The sequence below is a fragment of the Dromiciops gliroides genome, chromosome 1 (genome assembly GCF_019393635.1).
Source record: "Dromiciops gliroides isolate mDroGli1 chromosome 1, mDroGli1.pri, whole genome shotgun sequence".
Taxonomy (NCBI): Eukaryota; Metazoa; Chordata; class Mammalia; order Microbiotheria; family Microbiotheriidae; genus Dromiciops; species Dromiciops gliroides.
Genome location: NC_057861.1, coordinates 755,782,922 through 755,795,292, shown reverse-complemented (window position 1 = coordinate 755,795,292; position 12,371 = coordinate 755,782,922). Strand labels below are relative to the sequence as shown.

The window sequence follows — 12,371 nt, the reverse complement described above, 5'->3', positions numbered from 1 at the left end:
TGGAAAGACTTATATAAACTGATGCAGAAAGAAATTAATATAACCAAGAGAACAGTCAACATAACACTCACCACAATGTAAAGGGCAACACTAGCAACATTAGACTTCATCTCAATTCGGTGACCAGTCTTGTCTCTTAGAGACTGAGTATGAAACCTATCTCCTTTTCCTCAGGAGAGTTATGGGCTGGTACAGACTGTTAGAGATGGCCAACAGGATCCTTTGCTCTGCATAACTGTGCCTCTTTGCTGAGGTAGGGTTGGTCCTATTAAGCAGAAGGAAATTACCCTTCTGTGCAAAAATGCATCCATAAAACAGAAAAAGAGAGAAATGAACTTGGAGAATAGGCTGTAATGGAAGAGCTTTCAAGCCCTTTACATCCAAGTTAAAGGCTGCACAGGTTCTATTTCTACTTATTAAAGGGGCTAATACTTTATGGTGTTTTGAGGTATAAGTAAAAAATTCAAATTAGTCCAGTGGCCCTCGACCTGTCCAACCTCAGGACCCCTTTACAATCTTAAAAACTACTGAGGAGGCTAAGGAACTTTTGTTTATATAGGTTCTATTTATTGATATCTACCATATAAGAAACTAAAATATCTTAGTGTTATTATGAAAATTGTTGCTCCATTTGTGGCCCCAATTGGGGTTTTCTTTGCAAAGACATTTAATACATGTTTTTTCATTCATTCATTCATTCTTCTATCCATCTGTCTCATAGCACAGTAACATTCCAGTTCATTCATGTCCCATATTCTGTCTATCCAGTTCCTGGTTAACTAGCATCTACTGTTTCCAATTCTTTCCTACCACAAAATGTTCTATGAAAGGATTCTGGGGAGGGGCAGAGAGTCTGTCTTTGACCTCTTGGGTCAGCCAAGGTGACCCCAACACTGCCTAATAGCAGCAACATCAAGTCCTTAGGAATAAAATTCTGAGGTCACAAAGGGAAATAATGGGGGTTTTAGTGGACTGCAATTAAACACTGGACAGTCAGGTGACAAGGAAGCCAAGAGTCCACTTCATCTGGGGGTACACGGAGGTGCGTGTGGCTTCCAAGTGAGCATCCCCATGCACTGGACCCAGATCAGATCCCATCTGGAGTTGTGGGTTCCATTCTGGGAGGCCCAGATTAGGAAGGACATTGAGAATTAGGAGGTAAACTAGGAGGATGGAAAAGGACTGTGGCGTATGAGTATCAACTGAAGCAACTTGGACTGTTTGAGCTGAAGAAGACTCAGGGATATAAGGACTGTCCTGTGGAAGAGGGCTCCTACCCTGGTAGGGAACATGCATTTACTTTGAAAGGCACATTCTCTCCATCTCCTGACATGGAAGACGAAAAAGGACATTGGGTGGGTGAATAAAAGGAACCACCATCAGCCACAAAGAGCAAGGAATGCCAGGTCTCTGGTGCGCTTCCCCCCGACTTTGCAACAGCTGTTACAAAAGCAGGCAACAGTCTGGAAAAGCATGTGTTAGTCTCTCCTGGGCTTTTGCCACGTGGCTCTGTCTGCAAACTTAACTAGGCTGGGGACAACCAAGTGTGACAGTTAATGTTCTTGGACCTCGGCATCCCTAGTGGCACTGCTTAGGGATGTGTGGTGGCTAAGAAACAAATTGAAAAGAAACAGAATGTTGTTCCTTTTTCTCGGCATTACAACAATTCACTGTCTTACAGCTCAATGGACAGAGGAAACAAGTCTGGGCTTTATCAACCATCGTTGAATCTGTTCACCTCATAAACCAGGACTACAAAGGGGTGGGAGGAAAGAACATAAATGTTTAGGGTAATCTGGGGCAGCTAGGTGGCACAGCTGATAAAGCACTGGCCCTGGATTCAGGAGGACCTGAGTTCAAATTCAACCTCAGACACTTGACATTTACTGGCTGTGTGACCAGTCACTTAACCCCAATTGCCCTGCAAAAAACCCAAAACAAAACAAAAAATTGTTTAGGGTAATTTGAAAAAGATATTCTCTAACAGGCTTAAACACTGGTTTAAATAGCAGTTCTTGATTCCAGTTTTGCTTTTATTTAGCGGATAAAACGTAGACATGTTCCTAGTTTTACACAGAACTTTTCTTGCCTCCTGTCTAACAAAGGTCTAGAATGATGAACCCCTTCACTGAACACCTACCTAGGATTTGAGTAAATCCAATCCAGCACAACAAACAGCTATTAGACATGCACTTTATGCTTGATGCTAGCTTCTGGGACTACAAAGATGGCCTAGATGAGCTCACATATTTCTGACTCTTCATAAACAACAGAGTGCTAGAACTTAGAGTCAGGGAGACCCTGATTCAAATGGCTTAACCTCTCTGAGTCTCAGTTTCCTCATCTGTAAAGTAGGAAGAAGAATTATAGCTAACAGTAATATGGCATCTTAAAGTTTGCGAAGTGCTTTATAGATTTGCTCTCACTTGACCCTCATAACAACATTGTAAGGAAGGTCCTGTTAATATCCGTATTTTACAAATGAGGAAACTGAGACAGACAAGTTAAGTGACTTGCCCAGGGTCAAATGGATAGTAAATGTCTGAGGCTAGATTTGGACTAAGGTTTTCCTAACTCTGGGTTCAGAACTCTATCTACTGCAACACCCAGCTGCAGCCTTGCTCTGTTACTCACTGCCCTTGTGACCTTGGACAAGTCTCTTTACCTCTCTTGGCCTCAGTTCCCCTGCTCATAAAATGAGTTTGACTACAGAATGTTCTTTTTAGCTCTTTAACTGCAGTGAGTGACAGAGCAAGGCTCGGACTCCAAGTACATCGAGTGCCCTTTCCACATGAAAGAGTAACAAGGGAGACTGGGACTGACTTCATGGGGCAAAGAGTCAAGTCCAACGTCCACCTGAGTAAGCCAGGATTTCACCAAATTCCTAGTTTGTTATTTACGGGGGGGGGGGGGGTCTACGTTGGGCTTAGGAGGAGACTGGAGGGACAGGAGGGGGAGGCAAGCCCAGGATCACACAACCAGCAGACATGAGAGAGGGAAGGGAAGGGAGAAGGGAAGGGAAGGAAAGAGAATTGGCATTTATATAGTGCCTACTATTTTCCAGGTACTCTGCTACAGATTTTTTTTTTAAAACAACTGTGGTGTTTTTAAAAAGATCGAGAGACATAGTTTCTAGGTAATTGAATCATTTTCTTTATAAGGCCAGCACATTTATTCATAAAAAGATGGTCATTGGGCCGCTTCAGATGAAAAGACCCCAATGGCACTAGGAAGAGCAGGCATTCAATCAACTCTGATTGGTTATCAATCAACTAAAAAAGGAATTACCGTGAGAGGCTATATTAGAATGAGGGTCTTGGGGTAACTTGGGTCACTCAAATCTTGGCCAAAGAGACATCAATTTCCATATCACCTATCTGACACAAGGGAGAGTCAAAATTTTTCCCAGACCAATCTAAGCAAACATGATGAGGAAGAATGCACCCATAGCCCAAACTTAGAATTTCTTTTACTGTCCAATTAGATTTCAACCTGGGTAAGTCTTTTTTTTTAATATAATAATAAACATTTTTAGTTAAAATTTTCAATTCCAAATTTTATCCCCCCTTCGCTCTCTCCCTCCATCCTTCCCCTCCCCCCTCCCTGAGGCAGTAAGCAATCAGATATAGGTTATACATGTACAATTATGTAAAACATCACCAGATTAGTCATTTGGGTAATTTTTTTTTTGTGAGGCAATGGGGGTTAAGTGACTTGCCTAGGGTCACACAGCTAGTAAGTGTTAAGTGTCTGAGGCAGGATTTGAACTCAGGTCCTCCTGCCTCCAGGGCTGGTGCTCTATCCACTGTGCCACCTAGCTGCCCCGGGAGTAAATCTTTAAGAGAGATTTCCTACACTGGTTGATTTCTGGATGAGGAAGTAGAAAGGGGGAAAACCTTGGTCCTAATACAATAAAATATAGGAGAAATAATTTTTCACACAAACATTATTTCATTTGATCCTCACAACAATTAAGGGAGGGAAAGTGGTTACTAGTCCCATTTTACAGTCAGGGAAACTGAGGCAACAGGTTACATGACTTGCCCAGTGTCACACAGCTAGTGTCACAGCCAGACTACAGGTCCAGTGTTCTATCTCCTTCTCCACCAGCTGCCTCAGTGCCTTTTCTATGAGTTTCCTTGACTTAGACTGTGTTCCTGCCCCTAAGGCCCCTAAGACACTAAGTGTCTTGGAAATGGGAATAAAATGGGGAAAGTCCAGTGATGACATCAAATTTAGAGCTAGAAAGGGTCTTGGAAGTCCTCTAGGGCAACCTCCTTACTTCTTAGAGGTAGAAACTGAGCCTCATGGTGTGCAGGATGCCAGGGATGCAGAGATTAGCCCATCTCCTTCCGCAGTGTGTGCCCACTTGCACACATCTTGGACTGTAGAATACAGGGGTGTGTGTGAGTGAGTGAGTGCCCCCGTGGGGCACAACAGTCTCCTCTCTGCCTGGCCTTGAGCCCCAGGGATGTCGGGGGCAGTGGAGAGGACAGGGGGCTCGGGCAGAAATTTGGATTCGAAGTGCCAGCGCAGCAGCACCTGCGACCGAAGCCTCGGGGGCACCTGCACTGCCCCTCCACCGGTGAGCTACAGCTCCTTCCCGCAGGGACTGACTACCTGGACTGCCGCTCCGGAACCGCCTCGGGCACCTGCTGGAGCTCATCCTCCAAACGCAGCTCCTCCGCCAGCAGCGCCGAGACACAACCCCGACAGCTAGCATCCCGAGCTATCCTCCTCCCGCGCTGGGCACAGGGGAGCTCGCGCCGGGGCAGTCGGGAGTCCCGCTGAGCAGGGGAGCACAGGGGAGCTCGCGCCGGGGCAGTCGGGAGTCTCGGACAGGGCACGAGGGCACAGAAGTTCGGACAGGTACGGTCAGAAGATCCAGGCTGGGCAATAGAACTAGGGAGCTCAAGACCGCAGGTGCACAGCAGCGACAGGAGGTGGACTTCGAGGCTGCAAACTGAGAGGCGACGCCCCGCCCCTGCCCCCGCCTCCCCTCCCCTTCCCTCTTTCCTCACTCCCGCTGGGACCCGGAACCTTGTGTGCCCGGAACCTTTCTGCAGCAGCGTCGGCGGCAGCGTCGACGAAGGCCGCGGAAGGAGGCCTCAGTGCGCAAGCGCGGCGCGCGCAGCCTCGCTCTCGCTCTCGTTCCCGGACGGCGGCGGCGGCGGCGGCGGCCGAGGTCGAGGTCTCCCCGCGTCGGCCCCCGCAGCTCCGGCTCCGCGCGCCCATGCACCGGCCGAGCTTCCGCCCGCCCACGCCGCCCTTCGCGGGGCCCGGCCAGGGCTCCTGGGGCGGCGGAGGCGGCGGGTTCCGGAGCCCCTCGGGGTGCCCCCGGCCGCCCTCCCCGCGGGACGGCTACGGGAGCCCGCACCAGACGCCGCCCTTCGGGCCTCGCACCCGGCCCCGCGCGCCCGCCTCCGGCTCCCCGGCCTCGGGCCCCGGCTCCTCGGGTCCCCCGCCCGGCTTCTCCCCGGGCCCGCCGGCCAGGCAGTTACAGGTACGTGCGGGGGCGGCTCTTCGGGGCTGGGGGGAGGGGGGAAGCCGCTAGGCCCGAGCCCGAAGCGCCTGCCCCCGGGGGGCATGGCCCGGGCCGGGGGCGCCCTTGCGGAGCCGGGACGCAGCGGCCCCCGAGGCCCCCCTCAGGTCTCTGGCTTCTTCCCCCGGGGGGTCATCCTGGGGGCCTTGGCATCACCCCCACCCCCGTTCTTAAAGGGCCTGGCACAGCGGGGCTAAGCCCCCCTTCCCTTTAAAATGGGGAGGGGGGTGCTTGTGCTGCCGCCCACCGGAACCAGACCTTGGGAATAAGGTGAGTAATCCTCTTACTTTGCGGAAACGTTTTATCTCGTGAAAATCTGAAGGAAGAAGGAAGAAGGCATCCGCTCCTGGCCGGGGGCGCAGGCAGGGGCCCCCCGGGGCTTTCCCCCGCCCCGGGGCTTCCCTTTCAGCCCCCAGGCGGCCGCTGCCGAAGCCCCCGCTTGGCCCTTCACCGACTGAAGCCGCCGGGAAAGGAGGATGGAAGAAGGAGGAGGAGGTGCCGGGTGGGAGACGCCCACCGCCCTTCCCCGGGACGAGGAAGGGGCTCCTGCCCCTTCGGAAGCTGAAATGGAACCGAGGAAGAGGAGCCGGGACCGGCAGCTTCTGCCCGCACCAGAGAGCCTTGTGCCCCAGATAGAGCCAGTGGCCAGGAAAACGCCTGGCAGCCGAAGCCTAGGAGCTGAAACGCACTCCCCGGGCCCCTCCCCACATCAGTGTTTTCTTCCAGAAAAAGAACCATCTAAATATCTTCCACTTTAGAAACATACAACTATTTGATGGATCATCTCCATCACAAAAATGATGTTTTGTGCAATCAGCTGTGTATTTCAATGGTTTACAAGCTGTTGTGATTTAGTGATTTCAGAGGTTTGGGGTTTTTTAAGCCTAGAAATATTGCAAATGGAGTTACAAAGTGCAAAATTTTAGGGAAAGGCTTAGTTTTTGCCATGTATAGTGAGTGGGCAAAACTTGGAAAAAAATAGTATTACAGTAAAATGATTTCTGGATTCAGCGTGTCTTCCTCAGTGTCAGTAGATACTGAAGGTTCCTTTTCGGAAACTGTTCTGGAGAAAGAAAAAACAAAATGCAGTAAATTGGGGGTTTCTTTTCTTTTTCTTTTTGTTTCTTTGCAAAGTAGAACTAGGTCTAATTCTCACATTCCGGTGTTTCAGTCTGGACTTCTGGAAATTGAAAAGTTTTCTTGGATTGAAAACAAATTTCTCCACTTTTTTATATAATTTTCCCCTGATTTGATGTATTTCCAAACACAACAGTTTTTTGCACATAAAGCAGAAGACTTGAAGAAACATAAGTGTGAGGGAGGTTTTGTGGTGCACAGACCTTCGTGCTGCTCTGAGCTTGCCTAGGGTCTAGATCAAGTTGGGGCTAGGGAGGGGTGGTGTTCACCTGTCTATTCCTCAGCAAGTTAGAGAGTCTTCATTTTTTTTTTTTAATTGAGGGGCAATGAGGGTTAAGTGACTTGCCCCAGGGTCACACAGCTAGTGTCAAGTGTCTGAGACTGGATTTGAACTCAGGTCCTCCTGAATCCAAGGTCGGTGCTTTATCCATGTGCCACCTAGCTGCTGGGGGGGGGGGGGGTGGCCTTCATTCTTGAAAAGTTGTGGGAGTCAGCTGTCTTTATATTTGAATCCAGGAGAATTTCAGTCTCCTGAATTCACTGAAAATGAAGTTCTTGCTAGTTCTTAAGCTTTTTGCTTTACTTGCTTCTTTTTTTTTTCTGCAGTAAAATTCATTGTCAAAAACAGTTCCTCCCCTTCCCCCCAGCTTATGTGGTATGAGGAGGACTTGACAAAATAAAAATAATTTCAGATAGTGCCATGGTGGAAAAACAGTGCTTTCGCATGTTTAGAAAAACCAAACACACACAGTTTGATCAAACTACTACGTTTAAGATCTTGAGTTATTGTTGTTTCTCAAAGCACTTATTTTTTTTTAATTATTTATTTACTTATTTATTAGCACTTATTTTTTGAAAAGGGTTTGATCACATTAACTTTTACTAAAGTTTCATTTTTGTCAGTTGTCTTGCTTTTTTTAAGACTACAGTTTTTGCTTAAAACAAATACTTGGTTTTAAATGTTTTGACTACTTTTGCTTTTCTGTAGATCTTTTGAAGAGTATAACTGAAGTCTGCAAGAGACAAGTTTAAATCATGGGATAAATAAGTAGACATCTACCCATTATGCTTTGCGACACTGACTTCATTTGACTTGCAGTTGGCAGAGTAAATGCCTCCTATGGGACTCAATATTTTCACCTGAGATGTTTCTGAAGAGAGTGTTGTAGCCTTATTGCATTGTATTTTATAAATTAGTTGAGATTTTATTAGCATCTATATTCTTCCAGTTTGTCCTTCTAGCTGTACCTCCAAACACTTGTTTTTACTTTCTTAGAAAAGCATTTAAGATGGCTTTTGTGGTTTTTCTTCATGCTCAGGGAGCACAACCAAATAAAGCCCAGGATGGTTTGTCCACATACAGTGAGGATGTTGCTCAAATGCCCCTTATTGAATGATTCCAGTGAGATACCCAGAGCAATTTCCCATCTGGATCCACCACATAGAACCACAATTTTAATACAGGCAGGGCTCCTCCAGCGCACTGGGATGTTTGATAATACTAGTGACATTTGGAAATGGAATGGTTCATTTAACAGCACTTACAACTCACTTTATTATTTATGCAAAATGGAAATGCTTTCTTCCCTGTGCTCTAAGTCTCATTATTTGGCGGGGACCTTCCCCTAAGGAATATAACCATGGCCTATGCAAACTTGGTGGTAGCAGCTCCTCAGTTTACTCTTTGGCCTTATTTCACTTTAATATTGAGTAAGTTTGCCAGAAAAAATTTAAATTGGCAGGAATTAATTTATAACTTACATAGATTTTAAGAAATGCTAATATATTAAAACATAGTTTAATCTTAGAAATTTAGTATGTTCTTTTCAAGAATCCAGGATTCCTTTTTTGAAAGTATATTTCTGCTTTTTATGTGGTGTTTTTTTAGTGAGGCAGTTGGGGTTAAGTGACTTGCCCAGGGTCACACAGCTAGTAGTATCAAGTGTCTGAGGCCAGATTTGAACTCAGGTCCTCCTGACTCCAGGGCCGGTGCTCTATCCACTGTGCCACCTAGCTGCCCCTTATTTCTGCTTAAAAAAAAAAAATTAGTTTCCTTTCATTTTCAGTTTCAAATCCATCCCCCCCCCCCCCCCCCCCCCCCCCCCCCCCCCCCCCCCCCCGCCATGGGAGAAAGCAAGAAAACCAAAACCTGTTACAGAGACATATAATCAAACAAAGCTAATTCTGACATTGGCCATGTCCAAAACAATGGGCTTCAGTCTTTCCTGGATCCACCTCTCCTTGGGGAGGGCAGCATGTCTGATCCTGAGTGCTGGGGAACTCTGCTTGGTCTTTGCATCCATCAAAGTTCTAAGTCTTCCAATGGCTTGTGTTTACCTCTCTGTTATTGTATCAGTTGTTCTCTTGGTTCTGCTTACCTCATCATACAAGTCTTGCCAGGTGCCTCCTTTTTCACAATACAAGAGTATTTAGTCAAATTCATATTCACTTACTCAGTCTTTCCTCAATTGACAGGCATCCCCCTCAGTTTCCAATTATCTGGCACCACAAAAAAAGCTGCTTTAAGTATTTTTGTTCATCTGGGTCCTTTTCCTCTTTCTCTGTACCCGAAGAGTTGGGGTGCAGACCTACCAGTGGTATCACTGGGTCAAAGCGGGTTCCCAGTTAAATAACCTTGGTGACATCACTCCAAAATGCATTCCAGAGTGGCTAGAGCAATCCACGGCAGGGTACTGCTCAGTGTACCTGTTTCCCCAAAGTCTCTCCAGCGGTTCCTTTTTTTTGGTCAGTTTTGCCAATCTGATGGATCTGAGATGGTACCTCAGCTGTTCTCATTTGCATTTGGGTCAGGTAGGAGTGGAGTTAGGAAGACTTGAATTCAGCTGCCCTCAGACACTTAGTAGCTATGTGACCCTGGACAAGTCACTTCACCTCTGCTTCAGTTTTCCTAGATGATCATAGCATCTCCCTCTCAGGGTTGTTGTGATCAGATGAGATGATTGTAATGTGCTTAGCACAGTGCCTGACATGCAGGAAGTACTATATAGTGTTAGCTATTATTAACATTGCTATTATTATTTTATTAATAGAAAAGAACAGTTTAAAGAAATGAATATTCTGAGCATTTCCCCTTCTGTATACACATGTATTTACATGTACACACCTTCTCAGAGGCTTCTGCTGGGGACCCTATGGATACAAACTGTAAAGGATCCATTCTGGACACTTCTTAGCTTGTTTTAGGGCTGACTGTGATAGAGTTCTGTACCAGGGGCGCTTGATACCTCAAATGGCCTGTGCCCATTTAGATGTTTAGGCTTCTCTGCTTAGTCTTAATTTACATACACTAAATTAGGGTTTACTATTATTTTTTTTTTTTTGGTGAGGCAATTGGGGTTAAGTGACTTGTCCAGGATCACACATCTTGTGTCAAGTGTCTGAGGCTGGATTTGAACTCAGGTCCTCCTGAATCCAGGGCCAGTGCTTTATCCACTGTGCCATCTAGCTGCCCCCTAGGGTTTACTCTTCTTTCAAGGCTTACTGATTTTTCAAGTGGTTATAGTTTGAAACTTGGTAGTTTTGAAAAAATATAACTAGAAGCAAAGGACTTGTGCTGTTTTCCCTCCGACTTAGAAAGGCTTTGCCTATAGGTGCTTAGTGATCCATCATTCACTGAGTTGCATCTAAAAAGCAGTGTCTTAAAAAGGGTAGATAATGGGCCATACTGAGAAAGGCCATGCATATTAGTCCTTCATCTTTCTGTCCTCCTTTAAGCTGTAGAGGCTTGGCTTTACTAGGGTGATTTGAGGAAACTGGACTGAGCTGAAGGAAGTTATTTGCCTCCATCCAATCTAGAGGCTAGCCACATCCCAAACTTCAGATGACTATAGCACCAAGTGTTTTCATGTGAAATTTGTGGACGTGCACTTCATTCTTGCCCTTGGCACACTTGTATTTTTCAGTCACAATAAAATGAAAAGAAGTGTACGTCATCACCACTTGATGCAGGCAGCACTGTCGACATCCCGGAAGGTTCCATTGAACTTGTCCTAGTCTGGTTTGTATGGAGAGGAGAGAGGAGGGAAGGCAAGAGATGCTCTTAATTCCCTATTTCCAAACCTCCATCAATGCCCTGTTTTAGAATTTAAACCAAATTTAAGAACCACTGTTTTATCTATATCTATACATACATACACATACATTTACATATTTAGTTTTGCCAAATTTGGGGACTAGCTTCTAGAGTCAAAGCAGCTTTGGCCAGTCTTGACTCAGGTTGCGGGCATCAGGATGATGCCTCTGGCCTCTGACAGTTTTGCCCGGGCCTGTTTAATGCCAAGTAGTAGTTTTGTTTTGTTTTGAACAGTAACTATATTTAAAAGCATAGAGGTGAACATTTAAAACATGGTCAACATACTATTGTTTTTTACTGGCAAAACCTCCTTGGCTTTTTTTTTTTTAAACTTCACTCTTTTAGGGAACATTTCTGTAAATCCTTAGTCTTCTATTTTCCTTAGTATCCTCTGCCATAATAACGGAGGGCAAGGTTATAGTAAACTGAGTTTGGTTTTAATTTCTGGGAAAGACTCTTGTGAAGAAGCTCCATTTTCATTTTTCTCTTTAAAAGATTATTTACACTCTAAGTCTCTTTGCTGAATGTTTCCTTATTTGATGATTTTTCTCCAAAGGGTTCACCCAGGACATCTACACCATTTGGCTCAGCGCGTGGCAAAGAGAAAAGAATGTCTAATGATGTGGAAAACTATTTCAAACCTTCAATGCTTGAGGACCCTTGGGCAGGACTAGAACCTGTTTCTGTAACAGATGTAAACCAAAAGTACAACAATGAGCAAACAGTATTTACTGGCAAAAGGGGGAGATATTTTAGTTAGACGTTTCAGACATTCCAATGGATCTCTGACCTGTCAGCAAAAGAACAGGACATCTTCATTTAAAACAACAAAGTTGAACTCCACTGCCATCTGGATGAGAACGCTGCCTTTCTGAAGACTCACCAGCAACTGAGATTTTGATAGCTTTCATGCCCCATGTGGGCCGTGTGCTCACCTATTGTGGACTAGTGACTACCCCTAGTTTTTTGTTTTAATATTTGTAGTAAGAGCTTTCTGAGTCCTTGTTTTGTAATGTTGTCTTCGTAAAGCTTTTCAGATGTTCTATGGACAAGATTTAGAACTCATGAAATGGCCTATTTTGTAAATACTGTGCTGTTTAAAAAATTCTGTGTACCACGTTTTTTGTAACACCATCTCAGCAAAGAACTGTGGAGGTCTTTGGAAATGAAATTTCTAAACTGATAATGCCCATTTGGGTGTTTATTTGTTCACTGGATTTGTTTGCTTCAAAATCCATGCTTTCATAATTGGGCATCATTAGAAATGTTTGCATATGTTTAACAATAAATGAATGGGAAAGTTTCCTTGACACTGGTTTACTACCCTAAATCTGTTGAGTTATGTTTAATTTGGAATTGCAGCTCAATAAGATTGATTATAATCACATTTATTTTAAATCAGATGGGAAAATGACTTTGAAAATACTTTCCCCCCCTGGAAGCTGCTGCTATTTGAAGTGGGAGGTAGGAGGTGGAGGTGATACTAATCTGTCCTTGGAATAGACACATTGTATTAGTGATGGGATCCGCATATTTGCAACTTTTGGAAGTTTTTGATTTTTCTTTATTTGTTTCAACTATAAAGGAAGTTGCAAGAAA

At 45.3% G+C, this 12,371-nt stretch overlaps 2 protein-coding genes across 4 annotated transcripts in view; one reads left to right on the top strand and one right to left on the bottom strand.

Annotated features, from left to right (window-relative positions):
- The window catches only part of SUGCT (succinyl-CoA:glutarate-CoA transferase), a 623,067-nt gene extending 618,115 nt beyond the window's left edge, over positions 1-4,952 (bottom strand). For all 3 annotated transcript variants that reach the window (XM_044004982.1, XM_044005065.1, XM_044005154.1), the window contains exon 1: positions 4,621-4,952. In XM_044004982.1, the coding sequence (XP_043860917.1) occupies positions 4,621-4,723 (103 nt within the window). In that variant the 5' untranslated portion in view covers positions 4,724-4,952. The remainder of the gene's footprint in view (positions 1-4,620) is intronic.
- Positions 4,953-5,137: 185 nt separating this feature from the next.
- Positions 5,138-12,371, top strand: LOC122737036 (M-phase specific PLK1 interacting protein). The gene is made up of 2 exons (XM_043979455.1): positions 5,138-5,503; positions 11,329-12,371. Exons 1-2 carry the CDS (start codon positions 5,234-5,236, stop codon positions 11,530-11,532), a joined length of 474 nt encoding a protein of 157 aa, XP_043835390.1. The 5' UTR covers positions 5,138-5,233; the 3' UTR covers positions 11,533-12,371.

Coding starts and splice junctions, on each gene's coding strand:
- LOC122737036 (XM_043979455.1), top strand. CDS start 5,234: ATGCACCGGCCGAGCTTCCGCCCGCCCACGCCGCCCTTCGCGGGGCCC. Junction 5,504..11,328: donor CGCCGGCCAGGCAGTTACAG/GTACGTGCGGGG, acceptor TTTTCTCCAAAG/GGTTCACCCAGGACATCTAC.